At 43.0% G+C, this 18,540-nt stretch overlaps 1 protein-coding gene across 2 annotated transcripts; it reads left to right on the top strand.

Moving 5' to 3' along the window:
• The first annotated feature begins 3,240 nt into the window (after positions 1 to 3,240).
• On the top strand, positions 3,241 to 9,239 carry LOC113047462 (uncharacterized). 2 transcript variants are annotated; one of them, XM_026208847.1, is made up of 5 exons: positions 3,241 to 3,510; positions 3,831 to 4,196; positions 4,300 to 4,587; positions 7,312 to 7,350; positions 8,809 to 9,239. In XM_026208847.1, the coding sequence occupies exons 1-5, from the start codon at positions 3,453 to 3,455 to the stop codon at positions 8,850 to 8,852; spliced, it is 795 nt and encodes a 264-aa protein (XP_026064632.1). In that variant the 5' UTR covers positions 3,241 to 3,452; the 3' UTR covers positions 8,853 to 9,239. The 2 variants fall into 2 exon arrangements, with proteins under 2 accessions (XP_026064632.1, XP_026064639.1); XM_026208854.1 differs by lacking the exon at positions 7,312 to 7,350.
• The last annotated feature ends 9,301 nt before the right edge of the window (positions 9,240 to 18,540 follow it).

The raw sequence follows: 18,540 nt of genomic DNA, 5'->3' as shown, positions 1-18,540 counted from the left end.
TGTATCAAGGACTGTAAAAAGATGGACTAATGAAGCAGAGCAGGATTTACAATCTTGTTTTGACCTCACTGATTGGAGTGTTTTTGAAGCTGCTGCCACCGATCTGGATGAACTCACAGAGACCGTAACATCATATATCAGTTTCTGTGAGGATATGTGTATTCCTACAAAGACTCAACTAATTTACAATAATGACAAACCGTGGTTCACTGCAAAACTCAGACAGCTCCGTCAGGCCAAAGAAGATGCTTACGTGAAGGGGGACAATGTCTTGTATAAACAGGCTAAATACACATTGGAAAAGGAGATCAAAGTGGCAAAGAGGAATTATTCTGAAAATATAAGGACTCAGTTCACTTCCAACGATTCCGCATCAGTGTGGAAAAGTCTAAAGAAGAGCACCAATTACAAGACACCACCCCCCAGCACCGCAGAGAATCAACGACTGGCAGACGATCTGAACGAGTTTTACTGCAGGTTTGAAAGAACACCCATCACCTGCCCTGAACGCCTCCCCACAAAACCATTCACACCATTCACAACTCCTGCAACCAGCCCTAAATGCCTCTTCAAACAACCGTTCACACAATTAACAGCTCCTGCAACCCATCCTGAACACCTCTCCAATCAAGCACTCTCACCATTCTCACCTCCTGCATCCCCCCTCTCCCCCACACCTGCAATTCAGATCAGCGAGGATGCGGTGCGCCAGGTCTTCCGGAAGCAGAAAAGGAAAAAAGCACCAGGCCCAGATTGTGTTACACCAGCCTGTCTGAAATCCTGTGCTGACCAGCTGGCCCCCATCTTCACACAGATCTTCAACAGATCGCTGGAGCTGGTCGTTTTTTGTAGGCGAATTCTGTTAAATCAAATATCTCGCTTGGCAATGAACTTTGAGATTTAGAATTGTACAGATATTATTTATACTCTAACAACAACATTACACACTATCTAAAGTTTAAAACATGGAATCACGAAGAAGGGGACCTTTAAGTCCTTTAATCAGCCCTCAGACATTTGATATTTGATAAACTATTGTGTGCCACACATAATATATATATAATATTAGTGACCATAATAAAAGAGAAGATTTAAAAGGAGGACTTGTGGAAGATATAGTAATGTACACATACTGTAGATTAACTATCTTTTATAGAAATGTAAATAAAATTTAATTCAAATTAAGTTTCTTAAACAGGCTGAATTTAAGTGATGATAGAGTTTAATGTCATGCAGCAGTTGACTTACAGACATCAGATCCAGATTCACACACATCTAAAGTCAAACTGGTTCAGAGATGATCCCTGCTCTGTGTGTGGTTTTTATTTCTATAAAAGAGTAAAACCAAGTAATGTAATGAAGTGTTGGTCAGTTACTCCACTCAGGTCCCACTCTTTTATCTGTCGTCCTCTCCTGAACTCAAGGTCTGGACGCAGCATCAGTGTCCTCCTCATTGTCTCTCAGAGAACAGCTGGATGAACACAGAGAAGGAGAGCGAGCAGCAATGGATTCACATTCATATAATACATTTACATTTAGTCATTTTGCAGACGCTTTTATCCAAAGTGACCTACAATTGGGGAATACATAAAGCCATTCTTCTTAAAGAGGGAAACAGACACAGGAAGTGCTCATTGTTCAAATAAGCACAAGTTAGAAAGAGAAGCAATAAATGAAGAGAATAACACACACAGTGTAAACACAGTTTTATTGCAATTCTCTAATGATGTGTGAGGAAAGGGTCATTCAGAGAGAAGAAAGAGTGAGCTTGACCGATACCAGTGTCCTACTTTCCCACAATTCAGTGGAGACGGAGGATGCATGAATGTGTTCACAGATGATGGACTGTACAGAAGAGGAGAAGGAGCATCTCTGTTCCTCATCTGTTGGTCTTCCAGCTCGATCTGCAGACCTGACTAACAGAGAGAGAGCTTCAGCAGTGAAAGTCTTTCAGTAATCGCTCGCTTCAGAGAAAGAGGTGCTTGTTATCAGAGTTGGTTTGTCTGGTGTTGTCCTTCTGGAAGAAAAGCTCATCTCACACTATTAGTGCTGGATCTCCAGGACTCAGTGTTCAAGGGACAATAAGTAACTTTTTAGGTATTTTAATATCTAAAATCAATATTTTTATTCATAAATATGCCCTCAATGGTGTACAAATACCTATGCCAATGTTTAAACTAATCCTCGTAAATGAAGAATTTATTATCTTTATATACATGGGACGGGTAGGTCGACGGAGGCTTCCATGTAGTTCCGGCATCTTGCAAAACTATAATAGCAGAGAGGGACAAAAAGTACTAAGCCAACGCGTTTCCACAACGCGTTTTCGGTCAGAGCCAGAAACGCAGGTGCAGAGCAGTGAGAGGCGCTTGAAACTGCACCGGCAAGTTTAAAAGTCTGGATTGCATTCTTATTATGGACCATACATATGCCGCGCCACAGGAGAAGAAAACATCGTCACCAAAACAGTCAAAGATAGAACGTAAAAGGAAACGTGACCGTAGATTACAGAAAACAAGAGTTAATGTCGGGGAAGCTTTTTCTAGGTGGAAAGAGCTAATGCTGCATAAAGATTTCAAAAGAGACGCTGAAGTGGCCAGTTTTCTTCTCGACAGGTAAGTCAGTGTTACAATCTATATTACAATATTTTTTTTATATCTAACAATGCACATTATTCAGAAAATATAACGAATAAAGAAGACATAACTACTAATTACAATATTTCATGTTTTCCACAGTCAGTAATTCATACTGTAACATTCGTTTGTTTATGGTCATGTTGCAGTTTGTTTGAAATAACACACCTGTTCACCTGAAGGAAAACTCGACGAAGTGCTATTAGAAGACATCCCGTCAAAGCTTTTTGGTACATATCGCCTACCGTAGATGCAACGCGCATTTGAAAAAGCGAGGCGCTGGAGAGCAAAATTAGTTTGAATGCAAAATACAATTTCACCACTAGATGGGAGTGATTCCTACTTACAGTCCCTTTCAGGACATGAGCGTTATATTACAATCATGTGCTCAAACCTGTCATATCCAGATCATTATTAAAGTATTTATGAGTAGTAACCGAACTTCAGTTTCTACAGGTGAATCATGATGGAAACCAGTTTTATCACTAATAATTAATGATGTTATTTCTGTATTTTAACATCATGCAGGAAACTGCTCAAAGACAGAAGTAAAAGCATCAGTTAAACACTTGTGTGCAAAAGGAGAGAATAGTTTATAAACTGTGTTGAGAGCAGATGTGTGGTTGACAGAATGCACTTTATCACACTGAAGAACATGTTTCACACAATCTAAAGCAGCACTTCTTCATAATGCACAGACATATAGTGCAGATCTAGAAGAATTTCAACACTCAGATCAGAGGAAGTTAAAACCACACGAGGAGCTGAGAGTATTTAAAGAAAGAGTTGAGAGCAAATGATGAAGAGAAAGAGAAAATGTCTGAGTGTCATCTGTGTCTGCTGGGACTGATCGCTCTCTCTTCACTTCTCACAGGTAAAGACATCTGTGTTTTCTCTTCAACACATTCAGTGCAATCAGTCTGAGAAAGAGTTTCTTCTTGTGTTTGATACAGAACACACTGATTCTTCCTGAACACACTCAAACTAGACAGATTCACTCTCAAACATCTCTCAATTATTCTCTGATGAAGAGTGTGTTTGTGATTTGAACAGCTCTCTGATGAAGAACAAGAGTTTATTCTGGAGAGTGTGTTTGTAATAACTGCTGAAAAAGACTGATCTGAACCTTCTGCTTTCTGTCATTCATTTATTAATATATATCATAATGATCACTCAGATCTTCTTGTGTTTCAGGTGTCAGTGGAGAGGATGATGTTCATGTGTTCATCAGTTCTGGTGAAGATGTCCGTCTGCCCTGTAATAAAGCTCTTCATGATGCTCTTCATGACTGCAAATCAACTACATGGAACTATAACGGAGGCAGTCGATTAGGAGCAGTTGAACTGATTAATTTAGGGATAATAAAGAAAGACATCAAGAGACACAAGAGACTGAGTCTGGGGTCTGACTGCTCTCTGAACATCAGGAACATCTCAACAGAAGATTTTGGATCTTACACCTGCCAACAATGGATTGATGTGGATGGACCACGACTAAGTGTGGGTGGAAAATACCAAAAACAAGGAAATGATGCTGGTGTTTATCTGCATGTTCTTCATGGTAATTTAATGATTATGTGATTGATTTAAAAATGTCAAATTCTTGATTAAATCTCTCCTGATGATTGAGGAGTGTGTGATGTGTGTGTTATTCTGTGTTTCAGTCTCATCCTCACAGACTCAGATCAGTTCAGGTCTCTCTGTGACTCTCTCCTGTCGGCTGTATTCATATCCTCGAGTCTCTTGTGATGAATCCGGTCGTTCTGAGAGGATTAATCTGTTCTGGGTGAATCCGGCTGGTGTTAAACCGACAAGCTCATCCTCATCAGATCCCTGTATCATCTCTCTGACTACAACACTCCTGAATGAAGATCACAACAGAGAGTGGAGATGTGAAGTTACTCAGAGAGATCAAGTCAAGACCTCAGTCACATTCACTGTCAAGAGATCAGGTGAGAAAACATCTCCTCTATCAGTGTTAGACGCTCATAATGTTAACATTAAAGACTGTTTGTGCCAAAAACTGAGGAACTAAAGCTTCTTTCAGTCTGACAGAAGAAACTCGAAGCACTTCTGCAAACTAATGAACTGTAGTTGAGTTTAACAGCTCAAGATCTGCTGCTGGGAACGAAGGAAATGAAACTTTTAACTTTTAATGTAATGTGATCAAAGTTATAATATGATTGTCATATTCTGCGTCTGGGGTTTTCTCATGTTTTAGATCCAGGGACCAAAACTTCCCGAAGCTCCTGATAATTACAGCAGAGTTTAAGACTAAAGTTAATGTGTGCGAGTGTTGAACATAATGTGCTTGTTTTATTGTACAAACGCTCCACATTATATTATACTGTATTCTCCAGAAAATAAGACTCAACTGGTCAAACTTGATAGAAAACAACAAAAACAGACAAGTCTCATCGATGTAGAAGTCAGATTTTATTACATTCAGAGGAAATTTAACACAGTCCTAGCAGAAAATAAAACCAAACGTTAACAAACTTTATAAAGATGTATTTTACTTCCCCTCACTCCAAATACTTTACATTTTATGATATTCATTTCAGGACTAAAATGGGAAATATTTGAATAAAAAACATAGGCCTATTGTATATAAAGAGCTATTCATTACAAACTTTATTATTTACTAACTTCATTGATTTCAACAGTTTTTAATATATTTTAATGTCAAGCCGCTCCAATCGTATTTAAAGTCAGTCTGAGCCTCTTTCTCTGGTTCAGTGTGAAGTCGTGAAGTTTGATTGTTGAACTATTATTTATTATCTAGTGTTTGTAGAGGAGCGCGGGACACACAGTAACACAGGGTTAGATGATACACACATGATTTATATTTACACACACGCTAGCAGAACAACATTTACTGTGTTTAGATATCACTGAACATTTATTTTACCATAGTAGAATGAGATCAATCAGCTATTATTATAATCTCTGATCTGTTCTTCATCAGTTTATCAGTTTATTAATGCTTTGATATCTATCAGAAGACAGTAATCAGTTCAGATGCGGCTCGTTGTTACACTGTTACAGTCTGCTCTTCTGTGACATTACAGACGTCATTTACACGGTTTACTTTAATGAGTTTTAATGAGAAACCAGGAAGAACCGGTGAATAAAGACTGACAGTCAATCTTTAATGATCAGAAGTGGATTATTTCAAGAAATATAAAGCATTTTTACTCGTTTATGTGGACCGTCCCAAACATGGATGCAATTTATTCAGTCAAACTCTAAAATCAGATCATTTTATTCTTAAAAAATGTCCTTATTTTATTTTTAAAAATTTATAATTTTATTTTATTGACAAAATATATTCGTTTTTCTTCTAAATTTTTAATTATATCAGACAATATTTTAAGCTGTCATATGGACGTTGTCACATTTAACTTCATTTTTTGAGGGTAACTAAAGAAAAATGTATACCCTGTAATCATGAAACAGAGCGATGTATTTGTACGGGACAAGTGTAAATGACTGTGGTTAAAATAATTATTCTATGAAGCTGATGTGGATTCACACAAACTGAGGAAGTCAAAAGTGTCACACTGTGGTCTGCTCTCCTCTACTTCTCTCGTCTCAATATCTGTCGACCAGCACAGACGACAAACTGCACAACAGATGAATTAAAATAAAACCAAATAATTCTGTTCAGCTGCAGCTCGATCCTCACCAAAACATTCATCCAGAAAACACAGAGCTCTTTATAAAAACTGAATCAATGATAAACTGTAAATGTGTTCAGAATTCTTTTTTAGGATATTCTTTACTGTTATAAGTGATAAAATAATCAGGATGTGTGTTAATTAAGATCTGACAGCAGCCGCAGCGCAAACCTTGTGTAGATTTTAGCGTGAGGTGTTGATTAGCATCTAGCGGCTCAGTCCTCCCTTTAGAGAAGCTACGGTGGCCCACACAGGTCAAGATGTCATCGCTAAAGACAGAGAGGGCAATGAGATTTATTTATAAAGGTGAATCAAGGAATGATATTCACTTAATTATTCAATATGTTGATGGTATTGTGAATGTCAATGTATTTGTTCGTCATTGTGTCAGTGTTTCATTCACAAGAACAACAAAGTGATGAAACGCGCTCAGTAGAGCAGTTTGTCCCTTTAGGATAGAAGAGCTCAATCTAAACACAACAGTTTATTCAGTCAAGTCTTTATACACCTCTGAAAACATAGTTATGTGTATTATATTGCATTTCTGTTAATAGATCGTTATAAATAATACACATTGCACCTTTAAGCAAACAATTTCATCATGCTCTTTCTGTCAATGATGGTTTTCCTCATATATTTAAAAAATAACAATTAAAAAAAATATATATACGTCATGACTGCTTTAACTGTTTACTGTCACAAAAAAATCTGATTATCAAACCTCAAACTATCTTCACCATGATCCCAAAACCTTCAGTGAATACTATCACATGAGAAATATAGCTATAAAAACCTACTTCAGTGCCAACTTTAAGTGTCTACGGTTTATTTAGCCATTTTGTGTATTATACAAGTGACTTTGGGAAGTAAATCAGCACATTTCAGATTATTTAAAAAAAGGCACTAGAAAATACTTGTATAGAAAATGATTTGGAGACACTTTGTAGTTCGCTGTTCTACATGTGATTCATCTGAACTAAGATTCATCTTTTACAGCTCCAGATAAACCAGAGACAGCAGTCCCAGACTCTACAGGTACACCGTCATCACAGTCTTTCTCATTCTGTGCTGTGTGTCATGCTAGAGTTATCTTGTTGTCAGGTTTTGGCAAGGGAGGAACTCAGGTGCAGACAGGGATTCTCAAACAAAGGGTTTATTACAAAAAGGGGAAACAAAAACCCACGAGGGGGAAAACACGGAGCAAGGTAAAGACTAAATAACTAAAACAGGACTGGACTGACAAGATAAACAAGGACTCTAAATACTAACTATAAACAAACACTCACGGTAATACAAACACTTCTTAAGGAACAATCACAGAGTGGAACAATCACAATCACAGGTACAAATCTCAATGACAATGAACCGACGCAAGACAGAGCACACTAGGAGATCTAAATAGGGGTACTAATCAAGACGCGACAGGTGTTACAGATAGGACAATCAAGACACGACTAGGTTAACAAGGGGGGCGGGGCAAGGGAACGAGACAACACAAGCACATGGCCCAAAGACAAGGCCATGCGCTTGTACACAAAACATGGGTCTGTCATGATCCTGCCTCAAGACTAGGAAAAATCAAGGACACGAGGGCAGAATCATGACACTTGTGTATTAACTGTCCAGGTGGAAAAGATGTAGTATTATATTAGGGCTGTGCGATATGGACACGATTTTTGATCAGTTTTGCGATTTCAATTTTAATCACAATTTTGACACACACATAATTGCTTCACAGTAATAAATACATTTAGGAAACATATTTCCAGAATAAAACCAATGATAGCTTTATCAAAAAGTTGTAGCATCTCTAGAACAGACATGAGACAGAATAATCATTCTAGCAGTGCCTCGGGTGTTTTTTTTTAATACATTTGTTATACATTATACAGGTTCACATGTTCTCCATCTGCAGTGTGATACAGTATGTGTATGTAGTGCAGAAGCAGCAGCAAGAGTGTGTTATTGTAACATGAAAGCACATTAAAATAATAGGCGAATGTGAATCTTTCTGTTCACACACATATTTCCTTTGCTCTGTCACAAAACCAGACTTGTGTGCTCAGATACACGCTGCTCTCGCTAGGAGAGAGTGCACACACTTAAAACATGTTTCCTCTCGTCTTAACCTGTGTCTTGTGCACTCACAACTCTCTCTATGCTCATGCGCTAGATATTATTTCCGCTTATTTTTATTTCTAGCCATTTACCGCGTGCAGTGTGAACGCTCTGATCCGTTAACATGGGCTCGCAAAAAAGTCTGTTCTGTTCTCGCGCTCCACTTAGAAGCGCTGCATTCTGATTGGTTCAGACAGCATACTGCGGGAGGTCAGGGCCGCGGAAAATCATGCTATAAAGTGATTTAGAAATCGCAGACACTCAAATCGTGATTTTATTATGATTTCGATTAATTGCACAGCCCTATATTAAATGCATTAAAAATATACTTGAAATTCAAGTAGTATGTTTATAATACATTTGTATTCCCAACAGGTAACTTCTACACACAGTGGTACTGCATCCCAAAAAAACATTAATGAAATATGTCAGTGTCTTATTAAATGGAGGGGGGGGGGGGCACATAAATATACATTGCATCCCATGTTATTAAGAGAAGATGATTCCAGAAGAACATCATTCAGATCTAAAGCAGAAAGCTCTGGATTTCAGCAGCATAAAGAAGAGCAATAGACAATAAATCAGTCACAGCACATAAATCAAAGGTCAGAGGTCACAGTATATATTATATCAGATAATATGTTAAGCTGTTATGTGGTCATGTTGTCACATTTCACTTCCATTTGTTGAGTGTAAATAAAGAAAATGTATACACAAGTGTAAAATTACTGTGAATAAAAAAATTATACTATGAACCTCATTTACACAAACTAAAGAAGTCAAAAAGTGTTAAACTGTGGCCTGCTCTAATATACTTAAAATTACATTTAAGTATATTTGACAAAATGTCTAAATATATTTGAGCTATACTCCTAGAATCTGTGTTTTCATTATTATACAGTAGAGGGCGCTAGTACACATCTTCTGCACAGAATTTCCAAAAACACCCAAGTGAAGAAGAAAAAAAAACACCAGAAACTAACACATGTACTAACATCATGATCATCTGATATGAAACTGCATCAGAACTGTAACGTTATAGAAATCTAGAATAAAATGTTGACCGATGAAGAGGTAATAATTAAGTCAAGCTTTTGGGTGCTGATCGACTCCATCTACGTTTTGATTATGATTCTGAATCCAATTCATAGTCTTTTTCAGCTTTTTGTTCAAAATGTTATTTCTTTATTTTTTTTATGAAACGTATTAAAGTGTTTATAAAAATAATGCATGAAGCTAGAATAAAATGTTTTTCTTCACAACCAGATACCTGTTCTTTCTTTTAATGTTTTGTATGTTCAGATATTCATATAACAAAATATATACACATTAAAACCTAAATAGGGACATAGTCGTATACTTAAACTATGATGTAAAGTTCACTTAAAGAAAACTTATGAGTATACTTGCAGTATAAAATGACTAAATTAGTAGTTTACTGAGACTATACGTCAAACTGTACGAAGGATTTCATTAGTGAACTAATTAAGGAATAATTGATGATGGCCGTTGAATTAATAATGCACACCGAGGTGGTGATGTGGTCCGGAGTCAATTATGATACGCTTATACTACGGTTACAACACCTCAAAACATTGATCTGATGATTATTTAAAAGGATTCGTCCGGTTTTTGTACTGAAATCTCTACTGTAAGCAGGATTATTTCTTCCACATCTCATCCACTGTCTCTTTTGCTAGTATCAAAACATTGTTTTAAAGCTGGTTATTCTAATGAAGTTATTAATGAAGTTATTAGAAAGAAAGCAAGAGAAACAGAGACACATTCATGTAATTATTATTATTATTTTATTATATTATTTTTTTTGTTATTTTTTGTTTATGTACACTAAGCTTTGGCAATATTGTATTATTTACATTCATGCCAATAAAGCGTTATTGAATTGAAAATTGACTCTTACGAAAGGAAAATATATTTACCAATATATTTCTTAAAATATTGTGATATATAATAATAATAATAATTCTTTACATTTATATAGCACTTTTCTAGACACTCAAAGCGCTTACATAGTCAAGGGGTATCTCCTCATCCACCACCAGTGTGCAGCATCCACCTGGATGATGCGACGGCAGCCATAGTGCGCCAGAACGCCCACCACACACCAGCTTACTGGTGGAGAAGAGACAGAGTGATGAAGCCAATCAGCGGATATGGGGATTGTTAGGAGGCCATGATGGTCAGAGGCCAATGGGCGAATTTAGCCAGGATGCCGAGGTCACACCTCTACTCTTTACGAAAGACATCCTAGGATTTTTAATGACCACAGAGAGTCAGGACCTCGGTTTAACGTCTCATCCGAAGGACGGTGCTTGTTGACAGTATAGTGTCCCCATCACTACACTGGGGCGCTAGGACCCACACAGACCACAGGGTGAGCACCCCCTGCTGGCCTCACTAGCACCTCTTCCAGCAGCAACCTAGTTTTCTCAGGAGGTCTCCCATCCAGGTACTGACCAGGCTCAGCCCTGCTTAGCTTCAGTGGGAAACCGGTCTTGGGCTCCAGGGTGATATGGCTGCCGGCATATATTGTAATATATTATTTTCCCTTTTTATTTTCTAATATATTCTAATATATTATATATTTGAATACATTGAATAATATATTGATGATACATATATTATACACTATTTTATATATCCATGTAATATATAGCAAAATATTCAAATGATTGCCACTTTCAATACATTACAATACATTGAACATGAATATATGTGTTTTTATATCCCAAAATATATGCATATATTTTATAAATTATATTTATAAATCTCTACCATAATGTATTTATATGGAAAAAAGTTTTGGTACTATATGTAAAGACATAGTGTCACATGTATGTTTAATATATGGTAGAATATATTTTAAATATATGTACAATTATATGGAATTATATACATGAAATATATATACAGATATGTGCTCAATATATTGTGGAATATATTTTAAATGTGTAATATTAAATGGAAATATATATTAAAATATATACACTATGTGTTCATATGAGAACATGCACTTACAATGTATATACATATATGGTGACATACATAGTATATATTTATATTTAACCCTCTGGAGTTTAAATTAATCATAAATGTGCATTAAAAAGTTTTTTTAAAAGAAATTGGGAGTAAAATTACTTCTGCTGTCAAAAACGCTCTGATCGGAAGTGACGCAATGGCCGGTAAATCTCATCTCTTCGTAATGGGCTAGGTGCACAAGATGGCGCCGGTGAGCTTCAGCGACGCGAGTGTGTGCATACTTATTTCCGGTTTTGCGACGCTCGCATTGACTGTAAGGGAAACTTACATAAGAAACTTGGCTAGATGTATATAATTAATGATTTTCAAATTTAACAGCCGATAGTGGTATATCAAAAACATGGGGAAACATCCTCCCTATATTTTTGCGTATCTCTTTGTGGAAATTCATTAAGATACAACGCGGATATTGCTTTATTCTTCTGTTGATTATGCGGATCAGCGTCAGTTCCACATGGATTTCTTTTTTCAAACACAAACCTCTCAAATATGCAATACTTTTGATTTTCGAAGAGCTGGTTCCCTATCTGTCGGTCACTACGAGTTATGTCGACCGACAAATGGGGTCTCACTTGGGAGGCCAATCATCTCTGATTTTAAGAGAAAACGCCAATGAAATTGGCAAGTGGATTAACACACCTGAGCCACTCCCCGTGCCAGCGGGTATAAATAGGGCGACAGGTGCATCCACTCATTAGATTTTTGCTTCGGAGCCGAGTAGTGGATGAAGAAACCTCTACAAAGCCATCATCTTTGTTTTGTTTTAAAACTGTTCCTGGTCGGTGTGACGGCGCATTACAGCGGTGTCCCTGCGAGTCGGCGATTCCCCTGGGCGCTTCGGCTAAAAGAGACAGTTCTAAAAGAGCAAATCACGGACGATTCGCGTCTTTTTCAAGATGCCGTTTCGTCCGTGTCCTTCTGGATGCGGTCGTTTCCTGTCTTCGGTTGACGGTCACGAGCGTTGTCTGCAGTGTCTGGGCGTCCAACACGCTGAGGCTGCGCTCGTGGATGATTCATGCGTCCATTGTGGGCGTATGAACATGGCAGCGTTGCGATCGCGTCTCTCACTCCTCAAGGGGAGTGCAGCAGACCCCTCTGTCGCCACCCGTCCCGGTCTCTCTGGCTCGAACAGAGGGCCGCCAGCTGGCGCTCTGGGAGATCTGAGGATCACAGTGAGAGCTTCTCCGCCGGGCCACGCCCCACGGACCTCTCACTCCTCACGCAGCGACTGTCCCGTGCAGCTGCCGATTGATTCTGCTGGGCCGTCTCACAGCGGTCCCAGCGTGTCTTTCGGTGCGCCGCCCGAAGACCAGATGTCGATTGCTGCATTGGGGGATGGGTTATCGACCTCTGAGGATGAAGGTTCGGCGGGGCTGCCTCCCTCGGGTGTTGTCGCTGCTGCCGAATCGGACTTGGAGTTGTCGGCCATGCTTGCCCGGGCAGCCGTGAGTATCGGACTGGAGGTGACTACACCGCCCAGTCCCGAGCCCTCACGGCTGGATGATTGGTTTCTCGGCGCGGGACGCGGCTCACAACCTCGTTCTGCTCCGGTGTCTTTCTTCCCGGAGGTGCATGAAGAGGTGACGAAGTCGTGGACGGCCCCTTTCACGGCCAGAAGCCGCTCTTCTCCCTCTTCCATCCTCACCACCCTCGATGGCGGGGCAGCCAGGGGGTACGTAGAGGTTCCCCAGGTGGAGAGGGCGGTTGCGGTGCACTTGTGCCCACAAAACGCCGCCACTTGGAGGAATCGTCCGCGCCTCCCGTCCAAGGCCTGTAAGCTGACGGCCGCACTCGCTGCCAAGGCTTACAGTGCTGCGGGCCAAGCTGCCTCTGCCCTGCATGCCATGACTATCCTGCAGGTACACCAAGCCAAGGCACTCAAAGCCATGCACGAGGGTGGTACCGACCCGGGGTTGATGCAGGAGCTGCGCACGGCGACTGACTTCGCCTTATGGGCAACGAAGGTCACGGCGCGGTCCCTCTGGAAGGCGATGTCCACGCTGGTGGTCCAGGAGCGGCATCTCTGGCTGAACCTGGCTGAGATGAGGGACATGGACAAAGTGCGCTGCCCAACCCGTCACGCTGGCTCATCCGGACGGTTTGACTCGGCTATGCGATTCAGTTCGCCCGGCGACCCCCCAAGTTCAATGGCGTGCTCGAGACTTCGGTGGCAGTCCTGGACGCCCCTGTCTTGCGCGAGGAGATTGCTGTCCTCCTGGCGAAGGATGCAATCGAGCCGGTCCCTCCAGCCGAGATGAGGACAGGGTTTTACAGCCCTTACTTCATCGTGCCCAAGAAAAGCGGTGGCCTTCGACCTATCCTGGATCTGCGAGTCTTGAATCGGGCCCTACACAAGCTCCCGTTCAGGATGTTGACGCAGAAACGCATTATCAAATGCGTCCAGCCCCAGGACTGGTTTGCAGCGATCGACCTGAAAGACGCGTACTTTCATGTCTCTATCCTCCCTCGTCACAGACCGTTCCTGCGCTTTGCTTTCGAGGGTCAGGCATGGCAGTACAAGGTCCTCCCCTTCGGGCTCTCCCTGTCCCCCCGTGTCTTCACGAAGGTCGCGGAGGGCGCCCTTGCCCCACTCTGGGAAGTGGGCATCAGGATCCTCAACTATCTCGACGACTGGCTCATTATGGCCCGGTCCCGAGAAGAGTTGTGCGATCACAGGGACTTCGTGCTTCGGCACCTCAGTCAGTTGGGGCTTCAGGTCAACCGGGAGAAGAGCAAGCTCTCCCCTGTGCAGAGAATCTCTTATCTCGGTATGGAGTTAGACTCGGTGAGTATGACGGCACGTCTCACCAGCGAGCGTGCCCACTCAGTGCTGAACTGCCTGAGTTCCTTCAGAGGCAGGACAGTGGTACCGCTGAAACACTTTCAGTGGCTCCTGGGGCATATGGCATCCGCAGCCGCAGTCACGCCGCTCGGGTTGCTTCATATGAGACCACTTCAGCACTGGTTACACTCCCGAGTCCCGAGATGGGCATGGCGCCGCGGTACACATCGTGTCACCATCACACTGATGTGTCGCCGCCTATTCAGTCCTTGGTCGGACCTTGCTTTTCTACGGGCCGGCGTGCCCTTAGAACAAGTGTCCCGGCACGTTGTTGTCACAACAGATGCCTCCAACTCGGGCTGGGGCGCGACATGCAACGGGCAGGCAGCTTCAGGGTCCTGGACAGGACCTCGACTGCTTTGGCACATCAACTGCCTGGAGTTGCTGGCAGTGCATCTATCTTTGCGACGGTTTCGTCCGCTAGTGCTGGACAAGCACGTGTTGGTCCGCACGGACAACACTGCGGCTGTTTCGTACATCAACCGACAAGGCGGTTTACGATCACGTCGCATGTCTCAACTCGCCCGTCATCTCCTCCTCTGGAGTCAGACATGGCTCAAGTCGCTGCGCGCTGTCCACATCCCGGGGGAGCTCAATCGTGCAGCCGACGCGCTCTCACGACAGCTCACTTTCCCCGGGGAATGGCGACTCCATCCCCAGACGGTCCAGCTGATCTGGAGTCGATTCGGGGAAGCCCAGGTAGACCTGTTTGCTTCCCACGAGTCCTCCCATTGCCAGCTGTACTATTCCCTGTCCCAGGCCCCCCTGGGCACAGACGCACTGGCACACAGCTGGCCTCGGGCTTTACGCAAGTATGCGTTTCCCCCAGTGAGCCTGCTCGCACAGACACTGTGCAAGGTCAGGGAGGACGAGGAACAGGTCCTGTTGGTTGCGCCTTACTGGCCCACCCGGACCTGGTTTTCGGAACTCATGCTCCTCGTGACAGCCCCTCCCTGGCGCATTCCCCTGAGGAGAGACCTTCTCTCTCAGGGGCTTGGCACCATTTGGCACCCGCGTCCAGATCTCTGGAACCTCCACGTGTGGCTTCTAGACGGGACGCGGCAGACCTAAGTGGTCTGCCCCCAGCGGTGGTAGACACTATCACTCAGGCTAGAGCCCCTTCTACGAGGCAGGCCTATGCTCTGAAGTGGAGTCTGTTCACGAATTGGTGTTCTTCTCACCGAGAAGACCCCCGGAGATGCCCGGTCAGAGTCGTGCTTTCTTTCCTGCAAGGTAGGCTGGAGCGTGGGCTGTCACCCTCCACCCTGAAGGTGTATGTGGCTGCCATTGCAGCACATCACGATGCAGTGGACGGCCGGTCCCTGGGGAGGCATGACCTGATCGTTAGGTTCCTGAGGGGTGCCAGAAGGTTACATCCTCCTAGGACACCCCTGATTCCCTCCTGGGACCTCTCTATTGTCCTGGCGGGACTTCAGAGGGGTCCCTTTGAGCCGCTGGATTCGGTTGAGCTGAAGTTCCTGTCTCTCAAGACAGCGCTCCTGATCGCGCTCACTTCCATCAAGAGGGTCGGGGACCTCCAAGCATTTTCGGTAAGTGAAGAGTGCCTTGTGTTCGGGCCGGCCTACTCTCACGTTGTCCTGAGACCCCGGCCTGGATACGTGCCCAAGGTTCCCACCACTCCCTTCCGAGACCAGGTGGTGAACCTGCAAGCGCTGCCCCTGGAGGAGGCAGATCCAGCCTTGTCGTTGCTGTGTCCCGTAAGAGCGCTTCGCATATACGTGGACCGCACCCAGAGCTTCAGAAGCTCTGAGCAGCTCCTGGTCTGCTTTGGAGGTCAGCAGAAGGGGAAGGCTGTCTCTAAGCAGAGGTTGGCCCACTGGATAGTGGACGCCATCGCCTTGGCTTACCATTCCCAAGGCGAGCCGTGCCCCCTGGGGGTGAGGGCCCACTCCACACGGAGTGTGGCCTCCTCCTATGCGTTGGCGCACGGCGCCTCTCTGGCAGACATTTGTCGAGCTGCGGGCTGGGCGACACCTAACACCTTTGCGAGGTTTTACAACCTCCGTGTAGAGCCAGTTTCCTCCCGTGTGTTGGGTAACAGGTAATTGGCGGGAAGGGCTGGCTGGGTGTCTCGCTTGCTGCGCCATTCCCCCTAACACGGGGATGTGAGCACCTTCTTCTCCCAGTAGAGTTCCCCGGTTGGCGTACCCTGGTCGAGCATCCTCCAGCACCCTCGGCGTCAGACTTGGCGGAGCAGTCTGTCGCCAGGCCCAGTACTGGCGTTAGCATGCCCGGAGCCGGTCAGCCCCTGTACTGGGCTAGGTGTCCATATGGCTGGGTTCCCTGCGGGTAATCCCATATGTGTATTCTTCCACGGTAAGGTTTCCCTCTTGGCAAACCTGTGTCTTCCCTTGACAGATCGCTCTGTCAGTCTCTTCTGGCAGCCGTTCCATCCCTACTCCAAGGTAGGACCTGCCTCAGAGACCCTTTCCATATGTAGTACTGCCCCCTGGGTCAGTCCATATCGGTATATCCACATGTCACCTCCCTACGAGTAGGATGTGGTCTCCGTAGCGGCCTTTTCTAAAGGCTCGCTTCCCCATTGTCTTGCCAGCTGAAAGAACAAATAGGGAAGATTTGAAGCAATCTTTCTCCGAAGGTTGAAATCCCTTCCATTTACTTATGTGGGCGGAACAGCAGCATGGCCTTCTCCAGCAGCGATGTACTCACCCTTTGGCCCCTTCGGTACCAAGGTCAGTGAATTTGCGCTTGGGCTTTGGGAAGGTTACGACCTTAAGCGTAGCTTTTGTGGCACGCCAAGGCTTGTCAACAATTGCAGCGCCTCAGGGTTGTGACGAGGTTCAGGTTATGGCGTTTTCCATAGGACCCCATTTGTCGGTCGACATAACTCATAGTGACCGACAGATAGGGAACGTCTCGGTTACGTACGTAACCCTTGTTCCCTGATTGAGGGAACAGAGACGTTATGTCCCCATGCCACAACCTTGAACCATTCGCTGTTGCCGGGACACGTTCTCGGCTCCTCAGCGTAAAACCTAACGAGTGGATGCACCTGTCGCCCTATTTATACCCGCTGGCACGAGGAGTGGCTCAGGTGTGTTAATCCACTTGCCAATTTCATTGGCGTTTTCTCTTAAAATCAGAGATGATTGGCCTCCCAAGTGAGACCCCATTTGTCGGTCGACATAACGTCTCCGTTCCCTCCATCAGGGAACGAGGGTTACGTACGTAACCGAGACGTTTTGTTCTGTTATGTAAGATAAATGTTTCTGACTGTCAAACAAGACGCACAGAGATTTATGATAAAGCATGTTTTATTAACTTTATTTGATAACATAATTTATAACTAACTGTACAATTAAATGTAATATAATTATTGTAGGTTTGCCTTAAATAAAAGATCGCTGTTTGCATTCATGTGTGTTTTTATCGGTTTATTTGTTTTGTGAAAGATCTGCAGCATAAATCAGTATCTATGAGCAGCCATGTATATTGTTATTGTTTTGCATTAATTATCAGATTAAACAGATATTAAAATTAGTCACGTATTTTTTACTGTGTAAAATAATAAAATCTGTTGTGAAAAAACGATGAAACAGACTGATGTATTTGTACAATTGAGAAATGGATACTTCTGAAGATAAATCGCAGCCCACGTCTCACGAGGTAAATATTTCATATAAAAAAAATAATAATAATAATGCAAACATTTTCGAGAGATAAGTAATTTGTACATTTACATATTTGGTAAGATAAAATACATTATATAGCTGTGTATACACACCATGAGATCAACTTTCATTTCGTGAACAGTAGTGAACATTAGTGAACATTAGTGTATTTAATTCATTCACCAGACAATCCACTGGCTCAGTTAACATTTATAGTGATAATAGCAATGTATATCTTATTTGCGTATGAAGTGATATTATAAATCCTGTAAACCTATAGAAGGTAATATTTAGACTTCTCCGGTTCTCTGCATTGACTTAAGCACAACCGGAAATATCTACGTACACACTCGCAAGACCGGAAATCCAAGATGGCGGAGATATGCAACAAGCCCATTGGAGTCAGACAGTGAAGAGGTTGCAGTTGGGGTTAATGTCAATTCTTACGATGGGCCATTGCCATATAATTATGAGCCGCCTAGGCGAGAGAGGGGTCAGGCAGAGTTAAGGGGAAGGGTGAATGGACAGAGGAGATAGAGTTGTGGTGTGAGG

The sequence above is a fragment of the Carassius auratus genome, chromosome 3 (assembly GCF_003368295.1).
Source record: "Carassius auratus strain Wakin chromosome 3, ASM336829v1, whole genome shotgun sequence".
Lineage (NCBI taxonomy): Eukaryota > Metazoa > Chordata > Actinopteri > Cypriniformes > Cyprinidae > Carassius > Carassius auratus.
This window is presented reverse-complemented; position numbering and strand designations above follow the sequence as displayed.